Source organism: Zalophus californianus, chromosome 9 (assembly GCF_009762305.2).
Source record: "Zalophus californianus isolate mZalCal1 chromosome 9, mZalCal1.pri.v2, whole genome shotgun sequence".
NCBI classification, from domain to species: domain Eukaryota; kingdom Metazoa; phylum Chordata; class Mammalia; order Carnivora; family Otariidae; genus Zalophus; species Zalophus californianus.
The window spans coordinates 86,271,695-86,296,285 of record NC_045603.1 but is presented as its reverse complement, the minus strand read 5'-3'; the positions used below and the strand labels follow the sequence as shown (position 1 = coordinate 86,296,285).

The following is a 24,591-nucleotide window of genomic DNA, read 5'->3' as shown; positions in this document are numbered from 1 at the left end:
GACTATCATACTCTTATGTTCTCAGTGTAAAAAGGAACTAGCTCCCAACATTGATGGATTTTTAAAAGCCTATTGAACAGATATTGAATGATTTTTCATACTCTGCCGCAAGTTAGTTTTAAAATTTTTCTTTAGTTTCTCATATACTACACTACTACAGTACATAAATGGTGCATCTTGTAAACATTCCTAACTAGGGTACTGATTTTTTTCTCAAGTTTTCTTTATGGTAGACACAATTTTTCACAACCAGACACGTCTTCTCAATGCTTTCCTGGTGTTAACCTACCTAGCCTCACCTCCCCCTTGAGATTTCTTTTAATTCCTTTCTGATTGACTATTTAGGCTTAATTTGGTAAACCTTCTATGGTCACTTAATGTATTTACCGTCCAGCATCAACAGCTGCTGCCTAATACTCTCAGGCCCTGGACTTTTTAAGTAACTATTTGTAAAACAGGAATGCTCCCCCCAGCCCTATTTAATAATGCTATTAGGATCTTGGTAACTTGCTGAGATTTTCCATCATTTGGAACAATAGGAAAGGCTTGGGTTCTCTGTTTCAAACAGACCTTCCAGGAGGAGCGGCTGAAGCATTTCAGTGCCACCTGAAATTGGTTTGCTTGTTGTAAATGACTTGAGAACTAAGAAGCACCTTTGAGTCACTGACAGTAGATGTGCCTGTCATTTTTAATGACAGAAGGAAGTATGTCGGTTTCCACTGCCTGCCATGTAGCCAAGGACAATCTTTTTTTCTTAGCGTCCTAGGGAGCTAAGCCTGAGGGTCAGCCACAGGCCCCCGCGACCCCGGCTTCGGTAAGCTGGGCGGAGGACCGGCCTCAGCAACCCTTTCTCCAGCGAGCTGGAAGTGCGGGACCCGCTCCGGCGAATGGAGCAAAGAGCTGAGAGCAGCGCCTCCTCTGGAGGAGGAGGCGGGAGCTTGGCTGGGAAAGCTTTCCTAGGGAGTTGCCTTAAAGAAAGCAAGCAAGCGGAATTGCTGGTCACTCCAGTTGCCTGCTTCTTTATACAGTTTTAACCAGTCGTCCCCACTCGTTTCCCTTTTGCAAAACTGCAAATCACCACCTACATCGCACCAAAAAGAAGGGGAAAAAAAGTAATTCTCATCCTCCCTTCTCACCCTCCCTTCCTCTCACCCTCCCTTCCTCTCCAGCTCGCTCGCTCTCCCTCCCTTCTTGCGGCTGCCGCTAGCCTCTCGGGCTGTGTCTCTTTCCGACGGGACTTAGCAACTTCTTGGTTATTTCTCAGCCCCATTTCCATTTTCTTTCCTCCACCCTTTGCCATGAGCTGGACCGACAGACGCAGGGGAGGCTTTGCTTTCTGCCCGGGGGAATGGCGGTTTGCTTCCTGGGGCCGTGCCGGGGAGGATCTGCCGAGGAGAAAGAAAGAGTGATAGAGAAGGAGCTGCAGGAAGGAAGAGAAGGGGTACCTCCGTCTGCCGCGGGCCCGGCGCGCAGCAACGCTGCGCCGAGCGGCGCCCGAGATGGCCCCGAGCTCGCCCTGCGCCCCCGGCTCCTCCAGCTTCTGCAGCCCCCGTGCGCCGGACGCGTGGGGCAATCTCTAAAATCCTGAAGTAGGAAGAGACCCCGGAGGATAGAAATAGGGGGGTGGGGGTGGAGCACAATTTTTAAGAGTTTTTCAAAGAGCGAAAAGGAGGAAGTCTGATCGTTTCTGCCTGTGCTAGCTTTTAACTTGAAGGCGTCTCTTTGGAGCATCCAGGATTCTCCAGGAGTTATTGGAAAGCTGAAACTTGCGGTGGCTTGGGGGGCCTGGGGAGAAGGAGGGATTCCGAGGGTGGGATTAGGGACAGAGTGCGTGCGTGCATGTATCGGGGTGGGGGCGTCCGGGGGACCTTGGGGATTCCGTGAGGAGGGCACACAATGGCAGTGCCCCGCGAGGCCGCGCGAGTCGGGGACAAGCCCGGCCACGGTGGGGTGTATTCAGCCCCCGCGGCGGGCCCGGACTGTCCCGCTAGCGCCGGCCCCGCACGGTCGCGGGACTCCGGCAGCCACGGCCGTTGGGGAGACCTGGTGCTGCAGCCGCTCCGGCGCTCCCGGAAACTTTCCTCAGCGCTGTGCGCCGGCTCCCTGTCCTTTCTGCTGGCCCTGCTGGTGAGGCTGGTGCGCGGGGAGATCGGCCGCGACCTGGAGCAGAGTAAGGAGGTGGCGGCGGCGGCGGAGGAGGAAGCGGCCCCGGGAGCAGAAGGGGGCGTCTTCCCGGGGCTTCGGGGAGGTGCTCCTGGGGGCGGCGCGCCGCTCAGCCCCTGGCTGCAGCCCTCGGCGCTGCTCTTCAGTCTTCTGTGTGCCTTCTTCTGGATGGGCTTGTACCTCCTGCGCGCCGGGGTGCGCTTGCCTCTGGCCGTCGCACTGCTAGCCGCCTGCTGCGGGGGGGAAGCGCTCGTCCAGATTGGGCTGGGCGTCGGGGAGGATCACTTACTCTCGCTCCCGGCCGCGGGGGTGGTGCTCAGCTGCTTGGCCGCCGCGACATGGCTGGTGCTGAGGCTGAGGCTGGGCGTCCTCATGATCGCCTTGACTAGCGCGGTCAGGACCGTGTCCCTCATTTCCTTAGAGAGGTTCAAGGTCGCCTGGAGACCTTACCTGGCGTACTTGGCCGGCGTGCTGGGGCTCCTCCTGGCCAGGTACGTGGAGCAAATCTTGCCGCAGTCCGCGGGGGCGGCTCCGAGGGAGCACTTCGGGTCCCAGCAAATTGCTGGGACCAAGGAAGATATCCCAGTATTTAAGAGGAGGAGGCGGTCCAGCTCCGTGGTGTCCGCGGAGATGTCCGGCTGCAGCAGCAAGTCCCATCGGAGGACCTCCCTGCCCTGCATACCGAGGGAACAGGTAAGCACTGGCGAGCTCCTCTCACTCGCCTCTCGGGAAGACTTGAAACGCTGGGGATTCGCCACAAAGTGGAGGGAATCCGAGGGCTGGGAACTAAAGGAAAGATAGTCTAGAAAAGTGGTGTAACTTCAGACTCAGTAGGAAACTAGGGAGTTATTTTCCCCGTCTCGCACAGTATTTTATAACCTGAACAACAGAGACAATAACAAGGAACAAAACTAGATGGCATTTGCAGGGTCTTCCACACCTGGGCCAACTTCTTAGATCTGCTACACCTGGCATACAACTTCCATACGCTTAGGTGCACTCCTAGTTTTCTCCTTTAGCAGAAATCCTCCAGTTTAGCTTTTTAGCACTGGGTGATGTTTCAACACGTGGATTTTACTAGGTTTCTTTAATACTTTTTATAAAGTTTCTTCTGAAGTGCCAAGTCAACTCTATGGAAGTCAGTTTATAGATTCTGAAGTAAAAGCAAGGAATGCTTGAAGGTGAGGTTCTGGTTTTGCAGTAAGTTTTCCTTGAAGAGGCTGCATCTGGTGGTGCCCAGTTTGTTTTTGGGGACATACCTTATTACATGCAAATTTGTTTTGTATCCTGATGATAAACTTCTATTTGGGGAACAATATGTCTGAACTGCGGAATTTGTCAAAGTCTTGAACTGCGCTGTTGCTGTCAACTAAAAAAAAAAACCCAAACATTTCTCTTGAGTACATACTTAAGTGGATGTTTAGAAATTCAAATGGATTTATACAGATTATACAGGAAATGTTAATTCAAGAGAATAATTCCAAGATTGCTGGTGGTATAAATCTCTCAGAAAGGAAGAAGAGGAGGAATCTAGAATTATGAGTGAAGTTGTCCTAGAAAAAAGTTTAATGAATTTTGGGGATGAATCTCCTTATTAGCAATAAGCGTTTTAAGGCCATGGAATATAGTTGTTATAAAGGACATAAAAGAACAAATCCCAATTTTTAAATACAAATTGTTTCTGAAAAGGTGTACTTAAGTGTTTGCTTCTCTACTCCAAACAGATATGACACTTGGGGGTGGGTGGGGGTTGTAGAGAGCTGATTATGTTCAGCAAGTGGAAATTTACACTTTTCCCATTTAAATTTATACCTATCTGTGGCCCTATTAGGACTTTAGTGAGTGAGAGGATGTCCTAAGATATAGTAAGCTTTTTTCTTTCTTTTTTTTTAGGTTATTCTGTGGAGAATCATTTAGATATTTCTAAGCCATGGCAGTCACCATATGGTGTGGTGGTTAGTTTGTTTTTGAAATGGAGTTGATTACACGGAATGTAGTTGTTTGACATTATTTAGCAGAATGACAGCATCATAGCCTCTGTGTTTATTTTAAAACTAATGTACTTATTTAGCTTTTTGTTTAGATAAAGCAAATATTTCTTGGGTATAAGCTTACTCTCAGAGTGACGTTAAAAACAGGCCACTGACTGATACTTAGTTTTGGTAGAAATTTGGAAATCACCAGAATAAAGCTATTTATTGAAGGGTAAACCCATAAGGGGGAAATCACAGTTTACTTTCTTTTCAAAGTTTCAGGAGAGAATGTCTTTTTAAATGAAAACACTGCTGGTTTAATTATGTTTAGAACACTTTTCTTTAACTTAAAAGGGAGTGTGATATCACTGCAAAGTTGAACCATAATTTGTAAGGCAAATCTGTGATTTAATCATAAATAACTTCAAATTAATATCATTTAGCCTCCTAAATTTCTGAAATTCCATGTAACTTTTAGAAGTTAAGGACTTAAAGGTGGATTTAAGATAAAGTGGGTAGGTGAGTTAACCAGCGGTGTTAATTAATCTGCAGATATTTATTGGTTTTCTCTGGTTTGGATCGATAAATGGAGAATTCAGATAATCTGCAGATTTATAAGAAAGTAACCGAGCATTGCATTTTTAAATGTTTTGCTGATTAATGCTGTTGAAAATGCACATTTGTAATCTATTTTGGTGATTTTCTTTGGTCACTATTTTTTTTTAAAGGCTGGGTTTATGAAGAATGTTCTAAAGTGAGAGTCTGTATCTCTTATGGTTGATGGAAAAACAAAGTTACATTTAGTGGAAATTTAGATCCTTGAAGTTTTAATGAGGGCACTGGTTAGTGTGTGTGTGTGTGTGTGTTACTTAAGACCGGTTTTTATATATGGCCCATTAAAGTTGTTGCTGAGTATAATTGTGTTGGGGGGTGGGAACTAACACGGACTAGTCTCTTATAAGATAGGGCAATATCTCATACGTTAACCTAACTGTGTGAAAAGTTGAGGAGCTATATAGTAAATATCTTATCTGGTTTATCATAAGGAAACAGACTTCTGGGTAAGAGTGCAAAGTGTACACTCCTGTAAAGTATCTGTATACTTTATGAAGTCAAGAATCAAAATACTTATAAAACACGTATGTAACCCTGCCCTGCATGCTACCTGATTAGGAGTTCTTTTATGAAAGAATGTCTACTTTCAATTCAAGACAATACTCAGGCAACAAGTGAATTTTAAAATAGTGGTGGAAGGACTTAAATCACAGAAAGTCTGGCAGAGGCCTCTTAAGAATTTATGGACCTTGCTCATTGTGAGGTTTAAAGGTGAGAGAATTTCAGCCTTTTCTTCTCTGTGTGAACGATAGTGGCTACTTATGAACTACCGCTCTTCAATGACTTGATTCTAAAAAGGTCAAGGAGAATAGGTGATAAAATTCTCATAAGAGAAAGCAACTGACAGAGATATTTGCCTCCCTTTTTGCCTTCCTTCCTAAATCATAGTGAAGTCTCTAGATTGGATATTGCGTATGGAATGAGTTTTGCAGTGTGGACGATAAGGATGGCTTTCAGCAAAGAAAAAATAGGTCTAGTCTTCAGTCCCAGAATTCATCTGACACTGGGTCTGTCTGTGAACAGAAGTGAACATATCTTTACTCTTAGGAAAGAAAAATTTGTAACATCTGTATGGCTTTTAGTTGAGTAGTACCAGTCCAATATTCTCAAGACTCAGGCTGATTTTGTAGATCAGTGTGTCAAACTGTACTTTTTTTGGTTGGTGGACATGTCCATTAAGGTGTATGTATCTTTTCTAAGTAGATGTTCACATTCCTAGAGTAGGTATGTCTCTCTCAAGTTATCACTGTACCATCTAAACACTGGACTACACAGAGATACTTAGAATTTCTTGAATTATTAGATATTTTGTATGACTAGTATATATGTTATTTTTTAACTCAAAATTTTAATTATGCAGTTTTTACCATTTGGATATCATATTTGAAGGGATGGCCCCATGCTCTTTGTACATCAAAGAGCAATTGGCTAGTCATTCCTCACTAATTACTGTGAACCACCTTGCACATTCATCTTTGAAAGATTCCAAACCAGTGCCATTTTACTTTAGATACATGTTAAGAATTTAGTAGTTTTGCCTATGGTTTTGCATGAAGTAAACACAAGGCATAGGTCTTTCTCCATTAATGTGTTTGTCCTACTTAATGACAAAATTCTTTGTGATGGGTACATTATCTGTCAGAAACATGCAGCTATATACTTCGTATTGTGTAACTAAAAGTCAAAATGTTTTCCATAAATATTTCCCTAAAGCTCTTAATTAAACATCATTAGCAACCATAGATTTTTGTAGGAATGTAATGGAGTCTGATGGTTGGTTATCCATAGAATCGAGTTTTTCATCATTGATGTAAGAAAGATATTTTCAAATGAAAAAGCAAATAACAACAAAACAAAAATATGAGAAATAGAAATGCCTTTTAATGGTAGACACATGATAGGCCTTGTTACGTCTTCTATCTGAATAAGTATAACTTACGTTTGTACTATGGATCTAAAATACAGAAGTATTTCTTTTGAAAGTAAAGAATCTATTGCCCTTTAAATTCCTAAATACATTTCATTATAACCTACTGTATTTCTCAAATGGAATAAATTTCAAAAACAATCACAGGTTTTTAATTCAGTCACATTTCAGTAATATAACTCAGGGTGATACAAAGAATGATATTGACTATATATGACTTGCTGACAGAATTAAAATTAATTAATGTCAACTCCTGAAAACACTAAAAAAAATTCTTATCCTTTGGGAAAGGTAAGGGAAAATAATTTTTTGTGTGTCTGGGGACAAAATTGTGATTTTTACTTTGTATATACAGATATTTAAAGCATACTGAAAAACTGTCTTAACTGACAGAAATAGTGAATCTATATAAATTTACAGAGGTTGGAAGGAGTCAAACAGTAATTTTACTCTTTCTGTATTGAGTCTAAAGTGTAAAAAGTTAAAACTGTAGAACTGAAAGAAATGCTGTGTATGCTGGGCTGTCATGTTAATTAAATAAACAACCAGAACAGTGACTCTGTGTATGAAATACATTTTGAAAAGCCTGGGCAGGGGGTGCAGGCAGGCTAGGGTGAGTGACACTGGCATGAAAAAGCATTCATTGTATCTTCAGTGACATTTGTGTGAATTTGTTGTATTCTATTAGGAAATAAAACTCTGAGAATAATCTTTGCAGGACTCTGGTTGAATAAAGGCCTTACCAAATTTAATTTCACTTCTCATTTAAATAGGATTGAAGTGGGATGTTTATGAACCTCAAAGTTAGAAATATTTCTGTATATTTTAAGATTTCAGTTAATAGCGTTGGTGCCAGGAACATCCCAATGGAGTCTATGTAGACTTCAGCGAAAGCTTGTGTTACATAATCTATCGAAAGAATGAGTTTATCTTGGATTTAGGGCAGGAGTTGTATTTTTCAGGAAATATTGTTGTTGTGAGATGTAATCTCATGGATGTATGAAGGTAATCAATGCAACTGTTGTATCCTGTGGTATCCTAAGAGATTTTGACATGCAGATGCAGTGCCTTTGCATAGGGCAAGTGTCTTTAGCTTCTTGAAATTACACATAACCCTACATGTTTGTGGTGAATTGTTTATTTAGTTGGCCTTCTGTCTCCTATCCTAACAGAGTCTTCCTCCCCTTCTTTCTCTTCTGTGTGATATTTGTAATTGTATCTTCTAAAAAACCCTCAAGATACATGAGATTGACAACTTATGTTTACTTTATACGTTCATGTTTTTAATGAAGCTCTATGAAGTAATTCAGAATGAACCTCAGAAGGTTCAGACATGTCCATATTCTTATACCTAAAGATGTGCTCTGTTACTATTCAAATGAACATTATTTCCTTTACATGGGAATTTAATCCTTTTAGTAATTACTTATATATACTTTTACTCTTGGCAGTATTCTTTAAAAGGGAGTTTTAAAATGCCCCCCCAATGCTCCTAGGGAGTTGTCTTAACTTGGATCTAAGAATATATTTGTGCTGTCGTCAACATAAAATACATAGCTTTGATCTCTGGAAGAAAAATATCTTGAAGATGTGTATAAATTGTAGTTCAGAGAAAGATCTGTTGGATAATGATTGTCAAAAATATTAGTTGGCCATATGTGTTCACCATAAAAGTATACTACTGTCTTAAAAGAAGATGCTAGCGACCCTTAGCTAATGTTATCCATAAGGGTCTTTGGTCAGTGAAACTATCAAATGTCATATCAAACACATTTTATCTATGCATTAGGCCTTATGCTAAAAATCATACACGTTATAAACAGATAGGATACAGTCCTCAACTCTCCAGAGCTTAGAGCTAGTTAGGGTATTGAGAGGTCAACATAAGGAAAGGGGAAATCAGTAAAATAGCTTAAATGGCCTCTTAGATAATAGTTGAAGGAATTCGTGTAAGATCTTAGAGTAGGTTTTAAATCTAGATCCAGAACATTCATCTCTTCGTCTGTTCATTTTTCTGGGGTAAAAATCTATAGTTTCATAGATTTTAATAACTTCCTCAACACATACTGGTTAAAATGTTTTTAGATTCTGAGCAGCTTTACATTTTGGCGACAGAGAATTTTTTATTTGAAATGGAAATTAAGGTTAGTATACCTTTATAGTACTTCTGAAATATAGGTAAAAATATTGCAGGGGTTAGGAAGTTATACTTCAATATAGTACAAGGATGGTTTGTTTTCACATCCTGAGGTAGTTTATGGCTTCAAGTAATTTGTAGCAGTGAGATCTCAGAATGCTCAAGTCTGTGCAGGCTGTAGTTAAGAGACTAAAATTAGTCTGATTTTGGAGAGAAGGAAACTGAGAGAGACTCAGCTAAATGTATGTAGCCAGTCTGAGGCAAAATGTTGGCTTTTATCCATTTTTCTCTTGGACCTGAATATGCTGCTGGGGAAAGAGAGTAGGAAGGGAGTCAGGCTGGTGATTTTAAGCCTGGATATCTTTTGTGGTTTTGCACATGGAGCTAACTCTAAATTCTCATTCAAAATTAGAAGACTGAGTAAAACCCGTTGAATGGACAGATAACACAAAACTCTTCTGAGCCCTTACAGTGAATTTTCTGGTTATCAAATAGTACCAGGCAGCCTCTGGAATATATCATTTAGGACTTTGTCCCATGAATGAATATCAATTGCATTGCAAAGTCTAACGTGGTGGAGTTTTTATCTCATCAAAGAAGAGCATGCTTTGGTGGCTTGACTATTGATTTTTTCATTTTAGTTTTTTAATAAATCTATTTCAAGATGTTCAGGGTTTCAAAATTCAAGGCAGAAAGTAATCTGCACATCAGTAAAGCATTTCTTTGTTATCAAAAACAGCTGATGGTTTTTGTTCACCTAAGTTATTTTGCATGGTTTCCTCAGGAATCCATTAAAATATAAGTAAGTAGGAGGTAATATTAGAGGAGGTCATGAAGAACATTACCATTTATAAGGTGGGAAGCTAGTTGGGGAAATTCAGAAACTAAACAACTTCTACCTGTTTGATTTGATTAGAGCTGTCATTTATTATTGAGGAATCAGAATGACCATTAAAGATTTTTAAGTCTAGCTGGTCCTGCTAAGATAGTAATAAAATTAGTTAAATGCATTCACATTCTTCCATCCTGAGTTAGTAATAAAGTTACTTGAATGTACTCATGTTTTTTTCATCCTAAGAATGTTTCATCCTGTGAATAGTTATAAAGAGCACATTATGTTTATTGGTGTGTGTATATACACGTGTGCACATGTGTGGGAGCCTGTGTATGTGAGACTTTTTCCTCTGCCAGGAAATTGCTTTGGTTGTATCAATTTAGTGGAGAAACAGTGTCACCCAGTGGCTTTGATGAAAACAGTTCTGTAAACATTATAGATAAGCGCCGTCCAATAGAAATTTAACACGAGCCACATACTTAATTTTCCATTTTCTAGTAGCCACACAGAAAAGTAAAAAGAAACAGGTGAAATCCACGATAGTAATGTTTAAAGTAATCCATGATGGCATAACAACATAAAGTCAATATAAAAAAATCAAGGTATTTTGTATTGTTTTTTTGTTATAAATTGAAATATCTGGTGTTATGTTTTACCCTCACAGCCTATCTCAGTTTGATGTAGCCACATTTCAAGTACCCAACTGACACATGTGACCAATGGCTATGTCTTTGGACAGCGCAGCTATAATTTTTAAAGAGATAAAATACTTGAATATTAATGCCGCCTCTTCAGTTAAAATGGCAAACCCATGTAGATTTCATGATGACACTTGACATACAATTGTTCAAATTTATATGTGACCTTGGTAACTCTTTTTCGTGCCACTAACTACTACTCTAATAGTTGGCAAGTCTGTTTTCCCCCTTTTCTTCATTTCACATTATTGCACATATTTAAAAATATTATTTTAATTGGAGGGGTGGTTTCACAGACTGCTTGAATAAGGAACTTTTATGTTAACCTGATTTATAACACAGTATCAAGATTGCCAGTTAATTATGATTTTGCCTTTCAGAGTTTGGTAACAGGGATTGCTTATGTGTGCGGTGTGAACATGTGATTAGTCACGTTCATGGTGATTAGTGTATAATTGGGTTATCTAATGTCTCTTTAGAAATGAAAGTGTTTATGTTTATAGTGCAGGTGGTTATCTTGGTAACTTAGGAAACTCAAGTGACAGACCTGCTGGGAGTTTTAATGGATGAAAAGTGTAACAGTGTCAAGTGCTGATGACTTCTCGTCACCGCTTATGTAAACAAAACTTTAATGGATATACAAAATGAAATGAAATAGTTCCATCTTGTGTATAGAAGGGTTGGGGATTTTGGTAGTATGGAATTTCGAGACTAGAAATGGCTTTGGAGCTCTGTGTGATTTCAAACTGCAGGGTGAACTCAGAAAAAGGTACAGATTTTGAGAAAGAGTGATTTTTGAATGTCACCTTTCTTCTCTCTCTTCTCTCCAAACTCCATAAATTCATTAACTCTAGGCAGTGTTCCAATATTACATTGAGAATTAATGAGAAAATTACTTTTTCTACAAGTCAGGTTCCTTTATATATACATAAATGTATACAATGTTTTTTTTTTTTAGAGAATGCGTTTATTTCGTGTATAATGGTTTATATCTGTGTGTGATGTTTGTGGTGACGTTGATTTATAAATTCCCCATCTTTAATGCAAAGCCCATTATTTATCTTTGCATTCCAGAATAAAAATAGTGAGATACATAGGTTTTTCACATATCACTTAGGAAATCTAAAAAGAACAGAAGACAGTAGAATCATGATATACAAAGAAGCACATTTAGCTAAAATGAAATAATGTGGACTCAGGCTCACTCCTGGTGAAGTTGGCTAAATTTAGACTTCTTGAAGTAGCTAGCTGGAGAATAAATGCCATAATAATCATAACTGTTACTTGAAAGAATTTGTATTTGAATGTAACTAGTCATTGCCCTGGCTAATTTTGAAATTGCTTTAAATTAATGTAGAAATTGGTCTTGTCAATTTTTTTGCCAGTCCTCTTTTCTGACAACATGTATATGTGTTTGTATATGTATATGTATAATTTTTCAAAGAAATGCCTTTTATTTCCCGTGTTTTTAACCTAGCAGATTCTTCTCCCCTCAGAGTGTGTTTAAAATTTACGGAATGCCTTTCTATCCCCCACGCCCCACAGTACCTTGTCAGAAATAATTTTGTGCAAGAAGCTTGTGGTTTTGATTTAATAGGATTTTAATAAAAATTTTCCATCTTCTGAAATAAGTTTAAATAACTGAATATTTATGCTATGTCTGTGGCAAATGTTTCCCCCTCTCCAGGTATAATCCACTTAAATCAACCTAATGGAAGTTTGAAGTCATTAGAAATATTATTTGGTGGGGGAGATGCTTCATTTTGTGGCAACTCATGTGGAGTCAGCTTTCGTAGGACATTTTTAGACTAGACTGAATGCAAATAAAAGAAATAGTTCTTATTTTCAAACTAATTGTTTCATACGATCAAGTTAATAGGTCCACGTAGGACATGCTCCTCAGGGGGCATTGTGATATAAAGCATCCCCTTGTTTGGTAGTTCGTATTTTGGGGTCCTGACCCCGCAAACAGCCTCTCGGGAAGTTTGGAAAGCAAGAACCTGTTGAGTTGCTGAGGCTACCTTCAAATTGTGCTTTCTAGGCTCAGGAATTAAAGTCAGATTCTGATCACAACCGTTTTTATTATAAAAGAATCAAACTTTTTAGCCTGCTCTTCTCAGCCATAAATATTCCCTTTCGAAAATTCTGGCCCAGTGTCTTGCTCATTGTGGGTGCTGGCTGGCAGGTGAAACGGATGGGAAAGAAATAAGTGACTTTTAATCTGAAATAGTTATCTCCCTAATCTCCTGAGATTGAGTTGGTGATTAATCCGATTTAAGTGAATTTTTACGGAGAGAAGAAAAGAAAGAGTTCATCAGCTAGTCTGCAAACTTAGATTTTTTTTTAATGTATATGTATTTTTATTCCTTTAAAAAATATTCTCTTGCATGTGTCAGATAGGGGGCTGAATTTGCCTGCGTACTTACTGGGAGGAAATCCCACTTTCATCATGAGTCCCAGATACTTATTTTTAGCTCATTCCTAACTGAAAATAACCAAAGCTACCACCAAGATCATTATAGTGTAAATTTTAAAATGAGCTTTGAAATTAGGTGCATTTTTTAGAAAAATAACAATTGAAGTCTCTTTCATGTTCACCCTACAAAGTAACTGAGAAAGAATCAACATTGACTTTATTTGTTCTGTCACTTTCTGCACAAAGTGTTGGCTGGTGTTCTTCTTCGGCCTCCTTTTTATACTAGTCGTCTGTATTTATGTTAGAGGTTCTTATCGAATAGCCGTATATCCTGAAATGTCTAACGTAAAGTAAATCGATCTCTATTTTGTCTTTTAATTGTGCTCCATTACGAAATCTGTTTCGAGCCCGTTGCTTCCAGAAATCGCTTTATGAAATTAGCTTATTTAAAATATCACCCAACTGCAGTGCTGGTCCAATTGTGCTAAAGACTCTAGAAGGTTGGTAGCATAATTTTGGAGTCCAGATGAACTGAAAAATCCGCAGTTTGCAGGGTTTTATTGAAATGATAAGTTTTAGTTTATCCAGTCAATTGTTTTGGTCTTTCTAGTTTTTAATAGAACTTGACTTGCTAAAATAGAAGGTCTTTAAGACAAATAAGAATATTTTGTTGCTGTAGTTTTAATGCTTAATATAGAGATATTGTCAAAGCCTTTCACGGAAATCAGAAGCAGATTATCATGCCTTTAGATAAACTAGGAGTACAGGGTTTAGGGGGAAAAAAGTTATTTCCAACTATATTTTATAGAGACAAGTTACTTTTACTCTGTGGATGTCCAGTGGTCTCTCCGGTTGATTTTTTTTTTTAGAAAAGTTGCTGTTACTGAAGACTATCAGTTTGAGATTTCTTTGAATATATTATTTTTTGAAAACCTGAACATTTCCATTTGAAAAAATAAATGACGAACTAAGAATTTAGTTATAAATTAACTCATATTTCAAAATAATCAAAATATATTTTTGTAAACAAGCCATTTTTTGTTTTTAACTAACATTTTTATATTTATTTTTTATAAATAATAACTCTTTAAAAGATAATTCACTGTTTAAGCAAAAATAATATATAATCTAAGGTTTATAACGTATGTAATAGTGAAATGTATAGCACCAATAGCATAAAGTCAGGGAGAAAATATTTGCATAACATATATTTAATAAGGGACTTGTGTCCAGAATATATAAAAAATTCTTAAAAACTCAATAATAAGAAACCAAACAGCCAATTTTTAAAATGGGCAAATATTGGAATGTATACTTTACCAAAGAAGAAATCTTTGCCAAATAGGCACATGAAAACATTATGGACATCACTAGTCATTTGGGAAGTACAGATTAGAGCCTCACGAGATAACATTAAGCACGTATTGGGATGTGTAAAATTAACAAGGGTGACCATCCAAATATTGGCAGGATGTAGAGGAACTAGAACTCCTACATGCTATTGTTCTTAATGTAAAATAATACAATCACTTTGTAAAACATTTGGCAGTTTCTTTTTAAAATTTAGCAAGCCATTTTAAATTTGACATTAATAAAAATTTAGAAGCAAAATCTTTTAGCTGTATTTTCATTTGGGGACAGGAAGCTAGCTGTGTGTCTGTACCAGCTTGAAGAATGTCTGTTTTTACTCTTAATGATTTGTTTTGCTATAATTGGAATTGTTTTTGCCAGATAAACAGGGCCTAAATTATAGCACAGTTTTGAAGGCAGTAGCCTCATTTTGTCTGTTTCTCTTTTTTTTTTTTACTTTAATAATTGGATCTGCTCTTCTTAACCCCTTTAGAGAATGACAACTAGAGCTTTTAAATGTTTTCAGTGGAACTTCTGTAAGGAATTAAGTAGTCCTAAATGAAAAGTGTGAGAATTTGGTGTTGGGAATGTCGGGTACAGATATAAATGAACACTGATTAAGTAAGTTATCTAAAAAATAAAGTGGCATTCAGAAATGGAAACTGCCTGCCGTAAATGAGTGGAAGAAATTAAGGCTAGCATTTGCTTGAGCAGAAAGGCTAGATCAACATCAAAACAATAATTCCTCAGTTAAAAAAAAGATACTGTGTGGTCTTTTGGGGACATAACGTTGGTGTACTGAAAATCTAGAACTTCTCGTGACTTGGAAAGAGGAGAAGACCCTGAGAGAGTCACTCCTGGACACTGGGCAGAAAGTCTAGCCATGAATTAGCTTGGGATCTGTCTTTAGACCAAAAGCACTTAGATTATTTTTCAGAAATCCTAATGCTAGTCAAGAACTTTCCTGACATTATTACTTTCTGAAACATCTCTTCTTTACTTCTTTAGTGCATTTATCTCTGTGACTTATAAATGTACCCTTAGGGCAGTCTTGTGTGAATTTTTACCTCTTACGTGATCAGATTGATTAAAAAGGTCAGCAAGTAAGTGTATCTTATTGAACATCCAGGCCTCTTTTTATTTCACATTGACTATTTGTTATCTTCTAGGTATCTCAAGAAGCCTAGATTCTTAGCTTCTTTTTCTCTGGTGTTAATTAATCTCATATAATTATAATGCTATGTTAATCAGACTGTTTTATGAATTCTAACAGTCCATGTTTCTGATTAATAGATCAATAGGCTTCCTTCAGATGCTTTAAAAATCTGTGAGGAGATGGCCTGACCTCCTCTACTTAAACTATACATCATCTGGTACGTTCTAAATCTAGCTGCATGCTGTAGTTCCCAAATTTAGTGTGAATAAAAACTAGCTGAGAAGCCTATTAAAATGAAAATTCCTGGGTCCCATGGTCAGATACTCTGACTTAGTTATGTGTAGAGTGGGGTCCAGAAATCTAAGGTTTTTAGGTGCACTCTAGCTACCTCAGTGGAGAGACATGGGACTACAAACTTCTGTCTCCTAAAACTAAACAAAGTCCTGACTTTTGCAGTCTGATTACACAAATAGTTAAAAAGTGATTGGTTTAGTGTTGTGGGAAAACCTTCTTTATCTATACATACACACTGATTATAGTTTATGAACCTATGACATTCGTAAAATTGTTCATTTTGATTTCTCCATTGAGGATACTTCAGAGGAATTATTTGACCACTCTGCATATCAATTTCTTCTTCTGTAAGATAGGAATAACAATTTTTCTACCTATTTCATAAGGCTGTTATAAAGCTTAAACCAAACTCAGTTGCTATACAAATGTTAAGTAGAAAGAGTATATGCACCGAGACAAGTCAAGGCTTTGTTGTGTGTACAAGTTTCTTCAACTTTCTGAACTTTATCCTACGATGGGAATAATACAGCCTACTTTTTAAGGTATGAAGATAAAATTAGTGGAAATAATGGACATCAGTTCTTGTCAAATATTCCTCCCAACCGAACAAGATCTGTTCCTACCCACCCATTAGGACCATGTCACTGAAGGTTGTGGGCTTGTATCGGGAAGTATCAAATTTACATATGATTAAAAAAACAGACTTGTAAGTCTTGCAAAACATGCAGGTTTTCTGGAAGTTAATTAAAATATTAGAGTTGCTTATATCATGATCACAGCTACTGACAAGTGAAGAGCCTGGGGAGCCAGACATATTAACAGCGGAAAGAGAAAAATCTGACAAAGATGGTGACAGGTGCTTCCGAAGAAAATGATATGAGTGAAGAAGGATGAAGGTAGATATTTAGGAAAATTGGAGTCTTGGGGCATGTTGCAAAAATGGCTGATGATGCTGTTGAGTGTCAAATTTGGGATCATGTGTCATATCCCATCAGAGATTTGTGTTGTCCACCAGCTGCTGTAATAACCTGTATTTTGTTTTGAAAAACAGATTTCTCAGAATTTTTTGCTTCATTTTTTCATGGTAGAACTCCAGTCATACCCTTCCTTTTTTCTCGTAATTTACCAGTGGTACCATTATTCTTAACAGGGACTTCCTGCTTATAATCTCTGCAAAGTAGTTAGGACAGTCCGGGCTCAGCAATGGCCCTCGGTGGAAGGGTTTGTTTGATTGTTTACTTTATCACGTAAAAAAAATCCTCTAGATGCTCTTTTTACTAGCTCCCACAGGACTCTACTATAGTCCTCTGTACTCAGACCACTTTTCTTCCAGATTTTCCCACATATTGAATGATCTTTCATTCTAGTCTGAGGTGGTTATTTTGGTTTGACCTTGGTAGGAGCAAGCGTCCCACATTATCTTACTGTACCATCATTGGCTTCAATTCAGAAATTCTTCCTGTTGGTAGTCATCTTTCCCCCACCCCCCAGCTTGGTCATTGAACATTCTCTGGTTTTTGCTTCTATGATGGAGGAGCAGATGTCAGAGAGGTGATGGGAGAGGGCCCGTGGATCAGTAGGCCATGGGAGTCCTTACAAAGCTGTTGGTTCAAGCAGACTGGGAAGCCATTGAAAGGCTTTCAGTAGAGGAAGGATGTAATCAGGTCTATGATGAATAGGATCTCCCAGGCTTTCTGTGTTGAGTGTGAATAGGTTTTAGGATGGAAGAAAGGAGAAGTCTATTGCAATAATCCAGGTAGGATTGGGAATTAGACCAAAAGGTAGTGTTAGTGGGAAATAGATATTGAAGGCAGTACCACCAATATTGGTATTGACTGGCTGAACTTCTCTTTGAGGGTAGGAAGAGTGTTCCTTTAATGTTTTCTCTTGTATTCAGCAGTCTAATATTAAGGGAATCTGTCTATCATCTATTTTCATTTCTTTAAAATAAATCTGATTGGTTTGATTTTTTTTCTTTCCCAGTTTACCTTCTGTCCTTGCTTTTCAGAGGATGTACAAATTATAAATCCAACCTTCAGGAAAGCTGTCATATCTCCTTACATTGAAACAAATTCCAGTCAAGTATCTTAATCTCTTCGAAAGTTATTAGTTGGTTTAGGGTATCATAACATTTGGTATGATAAAGGTTGGTTTTGAAATTTTATTCTTATATCAATGTCTTTTTATTTTAAAAATAAATTTTTAGGGGCGCCTGGGTGGCTCAGTTGGTTAAGTGTCTACCTTCAGCTCAGGTCATGATCCCAGGGTCCTGGGATCGAGCCCCGCATTGGGCTCCCTGCTCGGCAGTAAGCCTGCATCTCCCTCTGCTGCTCCCCCTGCTTGTGTTCCCGCTCTCGCTGTCTCTCTCTCTCTCTGTCAAATAAATAAATTTTTTTAAAGATTTTATTTATTTATTTGACAGAGAGAGATGCAGCGAGAGCGGGAACACAAGCAGGGGGAGCGGGAGAGGGAGACGCAGGCTTCTTGCGGACCAGGGAGCCCGATGCGGGGCTCGATCCCAGGACTCTGGGATCATGACCTGAGCCGAAGGCAGACGCTTAATGACTGAGCCACCCAGGTGCCCCAATAAATAAATTTTTAATAAAGTGTCATTCTCATGCTCTCCCTCCTAAACAGATGTATTTGTAGATGCTTTAACATCTCAACCTCTAACATAGCAAAGACATTAGACTGTTCAAAGAAAATTCAAGTCTTTCTCTTCTTATTAGTCTTTGAATAGTCTGACAAATCGCATCTTATCTAAAGGCATGTTGCCAATCCATCCCACACCTTCCTATAGAGGAATTACTTCTATTTTGTTTTCATCTTAACTCAGACCATTTGTCAACCTATAGAGCACTTCAATGATAGGTGCTATATAAATATTTAAATTATGATAGCTTGATTGCCCTGCAACTTTTCAGAGTTTGCTAACTCTACACTGTGATTAATATCTGATTATGAAATATTTTACATATTGCTTGGCAGCAACAAAAGATAGGAATTGTAGAACATGTGACATGGGGAGTTTTAATTACATGGGAAAATATTTTGATGAGTAGAGAGGGAAACTGGGAAACAAAACTGAGGATAGGGTATGCTATCCCCTATAACAACAAAAGGCATAGCAGAAAGGATGGTTGTCAAAGTGTTTATTGTTGTTTGTATGAGGGTATCATGGGTGATTTTTATTTATTTTTCTATTTTCTGTATTTTTTTTAAGTTTTTAAGCCTGAACACATATTTTATAATCAGAAGAACAAAACTTTGTAAAGAAATGTAGTCATTTGACATTGTTCCTCTCCATATGTTCACAGAGTATTTTTAGGACCACTTGCTTAGTAGTTGTTGGACTTATAGGCAGGGAAATAACAGTTCCAGGTGCTTTTACGAATGGTAACATGGCCTTTAATAAAATTGTGAAGTACAACTTTGCATTCCTGATTCTTGACCCAGATGAAACTGAAGTTTTCTTAGAAAACTGGATATTCAACTGGTCTATGATCCCCCACAATGGGTCCCTGAATCTCTAGATTGACATACATGCAATTTTTGTAACTTGGCCTGGAAGTACAGTTTTATGAAAAAATACACATGTGCATTAAAATATGTGTATATGTTTGGAAATGGGCTTCATTTTTTACAAAGGCTCTTGGGCCTATTTTAGGTTAAAAGGTGGCAAGAAAATTGTAATTCCCTGCCTATGATATGTTGAGATGAACATGAAAACAAATATGTTCTACTAAGGGGAGAAAATTCTTTGTAAAACATACATACGGAGAGTCCTGAGCCTACTTCACTGATTATCAGGCTAGTACAGTTGCAAATAAAAATCAACTTCATAATGATTGTTTTTCAAAGTAACATTAAAAAAAAAAATCTTTGAAAGAATTCCATGTACCAGAGTGTTTATTAAATATACAGTATAATTTCCCCAATAATTTGTATATAGTCTATAAATATAAGCCTTTTTATTTTATAATACTTAAAAATTGTATCCATCACATATGCAGAAATGTTATTTCTATACTTTGCTTTTTCTGCATCTGAGTTACACTGCGTATAATGATTAATTTCAGTTTTGCTTGTCAGAATTTTGTTGGTTATTTGCATTTCCTGCCTAAGGCAAAGGCACTTTGTATATTTTTGGTTGTTATTATTTGTTTAAATAAATGACGAGGGGGGGAAAAGTGTGTATGTAATATTTTAAAAATTACTTCCACGTCTTGGATTATTACTATGCTTTCTCATTTGAAGAACTGTAAATTTATGTGAAACTAAATTTAGGTATATTAAACCAGTTTCTATAACTACCTAAAAAAATACAGTGTGGTCTCAGACTGCTGTCTACCTCCAAGAAAAATCTGCAGAAATAAATATGATAGAATCAGAGATGGTGTTTTAACAGAAAAAAGAAAAAGAAAAAAGGCAAAAAACTTTACTCCATCCTCTTTTTACTGTTCTATCCACAGAGAGTAAGTAGATTAGCACTAGCTGATTATATTTGAGATGGCTGAGTTAAGGTGACAACAGGACTGGTAGGCATTTCTCTGTCGGGTGTATGTGTGTGTGTTAGGGGTGGGGGAAGGGGTGTTGGTTTTGGCACTGAAGTTAGCATTTGGCTAGGATCCAGATCTCAGCTTGCAGGTCAGAGATGCACTTTTTCTATAGAACCAGAGGTTATTCATTGCTAAGGCACACTAATTATAGCTCATGAATCAGAATGTCAGGTTATTAATTTATATGGAAGAATTTACTTGTAAGGAAGATCAGACTACCAGTACTTACTGGTAAAGTAAGGAAGCTGCTCATTCCTACTGGGAAAGTCACTTTTAGCCTGGTTAGCTCCTAGACTGCAACTATGGATCCCGGGCTTATGCGAATTTTCCTTGGAAAACTTACACTGTTCATGTTTTTTTAATTTCGGAACGTTTGAAGAGTGTCCAGAACGTGCCAGAGAGGGTGGGGTTGTTGGTGGAGGGTTCAGAGTGGACCACCCTTGCAACCCCTCCCTGAGCATATCCTAAACATACAGCATTAACAAAGGATTGCAGTGCAAAGTGATACATACTTTGAAATACAGAAAGTCATGAGAACGTTGCACTCCAGAAAGGTCAGAGCTAAATTTAATGCTCAAATACCATCACCTTCTTAACATGGATTTCTGTCTTCCCTTCCTCTCTGACTTCTCTTTTGGATTTATTTTCCACCTTGTGTTTATATGAAGAGGAAGCTGACTGGAGTCAACTTTGGTAAAATGTAAAGAATGTATCTAAAAAAGAAGAAAAAAGCCCAAGGTATCATTACAGGAACGTCACTGCAGGACTGTTTCGCTGTATTTCCCCTGTGGACATGAGGTCCAGGGGGAAGGAGGGAGAGAAAGGGCAGAGCACGTTGAGGGACTGGATGCCAGGTGTGGAGCGAGGTTGTGTTCTGAAAGATAGTGAACAGATAGCCTAACCTTGACGGAGGAGAGGTGGGATGGTGGGAAATTTTTAAGAGATAAGATAGAGAGGGGTGGGGATTGGGGAATGAATAATGGAGTGTTTTAAGATTAAGCCGAGGAATAGGAACATTATTTTGTCTGCACTGAAAGTCATTAAGTTTTTTAACGAGAGAGTGATGCCAATGGACGAAACATAGTTTTGATAGCAGTGGATCAGGTGACGGACAAACTGACATTTTTGGGAGACATGTAAGAGGCTATTGTTAAGAGTCTGGTTAGGGACAGTGGGTTTATTAGAAGAGTTGTGGTTGGGAAGAAAAGATGATTTAAGAAAAAACGAAGGATTGGCAGGATTAGTCAGTGATTGATGGTGGAAGTTGTTAACAAAGTACATGAACGATCCTTTAGTTTGTGAACCTGGGAAACTGGAAATATTGTAATGCCCTTGGAGAGAAGAAGCATCAGAAGGTTGATGTGTGTTTGTTTTTACATTCAGAACAAGGAAGGGAAGATGGTGTGTGTGTTCGTCTGATTTGGACATATTCGATGTAGGTTACTTTTGCAGCCTCATGTGCCCTTGTTTGTTTGGAGGGGCCCAGTTTCATTTATTCACAAAAGCTGTTTTAATATCCGAGTTACATTTGCTCACTGTGTTCCCTTGTTCAGTATGTACACACTTTTTAAAAAGAACCAGAAACCTCTTGTACCCAGTCTATAACTGCAAACACAGAAATATTATAGGCTGTGGCCATTTTAATAAGTACAAAGACGATCACCCTATTTAAGATTCGTTCTTATTTTTTTTTATTTTTTTAAAGATTTTATTTATTTATTTGACAGAGAGAGACATAGCGAGAGAGGGAACGCAAGCCCGGGGAGTGGGAGAGGGAGAAGCAGGCTTCCCGCGGAGCAGGGAGCCTGATGCGGGGCTCGATCCCAGGACCCCGGGATCATGACCTGAGCCGAAGGCAGACGCTTAACAACTGAGCACCCAGGCGCCCCTGAGATTAGTTTTTAAGTTGGTCCTAAATCTTGCAGGGCAGACAACTTTGTCTCTTGGTGTTGATTTTTACCAATGAGAGAGACCAATACAGACTGCAGCTCCTGTGTGATCCTCTGAGATCCTCGGGTGATTTATGTCACAACCCCAGAGTGCGCTTTAAAAGTACATGGTCAAGCTTTTTATCCTCAAATGCCGGGTCATATAACTAGTTAAAAATTATTTTGCCAATTGTGATAATTAGGCAGTCTAGAGCTGTTAACCTTGGAAGATTATTAGGTTGAGTTCCACTTTGGTATTTTTTCTTGGGTTTTTCTAAATGCTTACAATGATTTGTCTTTAGATAAATATATAAATGCTTTGTGTTCATAAATATATATTACATATATATAAAACATACTAGGCTACGCACTCTAGGTCAAGTTTTCTTAAGTGCAGTGCGACTTCTATTCTTTGCCCACTTGAAGTTCCCCACCTGGTAAAACACTTCATTGCTCTCCGTGTTCTTCTGAACTTGTCTTTATATATCATAGTGGAGTTTTGGAGATCTTTTTTTTCCTTGTTGATGTATGTGTTCCTTTTCCTAGAAAGCATCACTGCTGTTATATTCTTGGGTTGGAGGGAAATTAAAGGTAAAGCCAAATTTATAAAATTCCTAACAAGTGATCCTCTTTAAGCTTTTGCTTAATGGTTACTATGGTAGAGAACTAAGTTCCCTTCTGTAGCATTTCTACTCTCCCTCTCCCCCCACCTCCTCTTTTTGGAAATCACAGTCTTTTGAAATTGAGAAGTTTGGAACCTGGTACAGTAGTTTAAATGTGGTCTAATTTGAACAAAGCAGTGTGTGGCTGTCTCCTTTTTCATATCAAAATAATTTAGACCTTTAACACATACTTGCCTAAGCACCAATCCTACACCTAAACTGTATCACAATATGGGTGAATGGGTAGGAGGATGTGTGAGTCTGTAACATACGTACTTACAAACCACGCATCTAGAGAATAAGATCGAGTCCCACATCGGGCTCCCTGCTCAGCAGGGAGTCTGCTTCTCCCTCTGACCCTCTTCCCTCTCATGCTCTCTCTCTCTCATTCTCTCACTCTCAAATAAATAAATAAAATCTTTAAAAAAAAAGATCCTTAATATACACTAAGACTGCATTTGCTTTTTTTTTTTGTTTAGCGAAATAATCTATAGATGTCTATCTAATTTTTAGTCAGCTAAAACTTTGAAGACCTTCACCTGGGTTAACACTAAACTCTGTCCATATTGTGTCTTTAGTGCTTTGGACCTTCTGCTCTTGTTTGATTCAGATGCAGAGGAAGCTAGTCAAGGTTTCTGCTGTATTAAGTATCTTCTGCTGATTTATGTATGGCTAGAATAATGAAAAGTGAGAGGAAGTAACACTATATATATATATGTGTGTGTGTGTGTGTGTGTGTGAGACTTGGTCAAGTTTTAGGGATTTAAAATAATTGCATTTATCTACTTTCTCTTTATTCAGAGCAGACCTTTAACACAATAGAGATCTGTGGCAAGTTTAATAATGCCTTAGGTTCTCATTGGTACAGAACCAGTATGGAAATATGACATTTTGTCCACGATTTTGTACATAGTCCTTAATACAATTATTAAAACTTGACGAATTTATCATGCTATATAGGTCTGAAATGTAGCTGGAAAAGGAAGGCATGAGCTTTGATGCACCAAATTATGGGTGCCCTTGGAAATATTATCAGCATAAGATGGCACTTTCAATGGCAAAATGAACTTTTTATCCTAGGTGAAGCTCTTTGAGATAGCAATAACAATGCCTCTTTGTCTCTATCAAGGTGATGATCACATAGTAGGCTTTACAAACTCTAACCTGCCCTGATTGTGGCATGTTCTCTCTAGGAAGACCTCCCCACTCATTCATTGCTGTAGTGAGCCACAGTCACTGATGTGCGTGTCACATCCATTAGGTATGTTGAAATGAGGGGGAGAAAAAAACTTGCAAATCATAGCTGTATAAACTTGATCCAAGAAGGGCATGAACCTAATTTGTAGACCAAGTGAGCATTTACTTTCCTGTACAAAGTTCGTGTAAGGAGATATTTAAATAAATATAGCTTAGAGGAAGGGTCTTTTCTGGAGTTTCACTGGACATCAATGAAGTAGTCTTGCAAGAGGCAATATTTGTCTTCATTTTTACAGGTTACTTAGATTTTACTTTTGATTTTAATTACTGATTTTCTAACCTTGGATGGCAGACTGTTTCATATTTTTTCCCATAAAGTTATGCTTCATTATTTATTTTCTATAGCTTATGAGTTCATGCTTGTCACAGGGAAATCATAGAAAATGGGCAGAGAGTAGCTTGAGCACTGCAAGTTTTATTTTGTTTTTTTAATAAAGACAAGCTATTTTTTTTAAAGATTTTTTTTTTTATCTGTTTGAGAGAGAGAAAGAGAGAGAATGAGAACACGAGCAGGGGGAGTGGCAAGCAGAGGGAGAAGGAGAAGCAGGTTCCCCACTGAGCAGGGAGCCCGACACGGGGCTCCATCCCAGGACCCTGAGATCATGGCCTGAGCCGAAGACA

At 38.3% G+C, this 24,591-nt stretch overlaps 1 protein-coding gene across 4 annotated transcripts in view; it reads left to right on the top strand.

Moving 5' to 3' along the window:
• Positions 1-1,786: 1,786 nt before the first annotated feature.
• Positions 1,787-24,591, top strand: part of PDE3A (phosphodiesterase 3A) — a 322,232-nt gene continuing 299,427 nt past the window's right edge. For all 4 annotated transcript variants that reach the window (XR_003519766.2, XR_004820283.1, XM_027592724.2 and 1 more), the window contains exon 1: positions 1,787-2,856. Coding sequence is in view for 2 of the 4 variants with exons in the window: in XM_027592724.2 (XP_027448525.1) it covers positions 1,897-2,856 (960 nt within the window). In the remaining 2 variants the exon portion in view is untranslated. The remainder of the gene's footprint in view (positions 2,857-24,591) is intronic.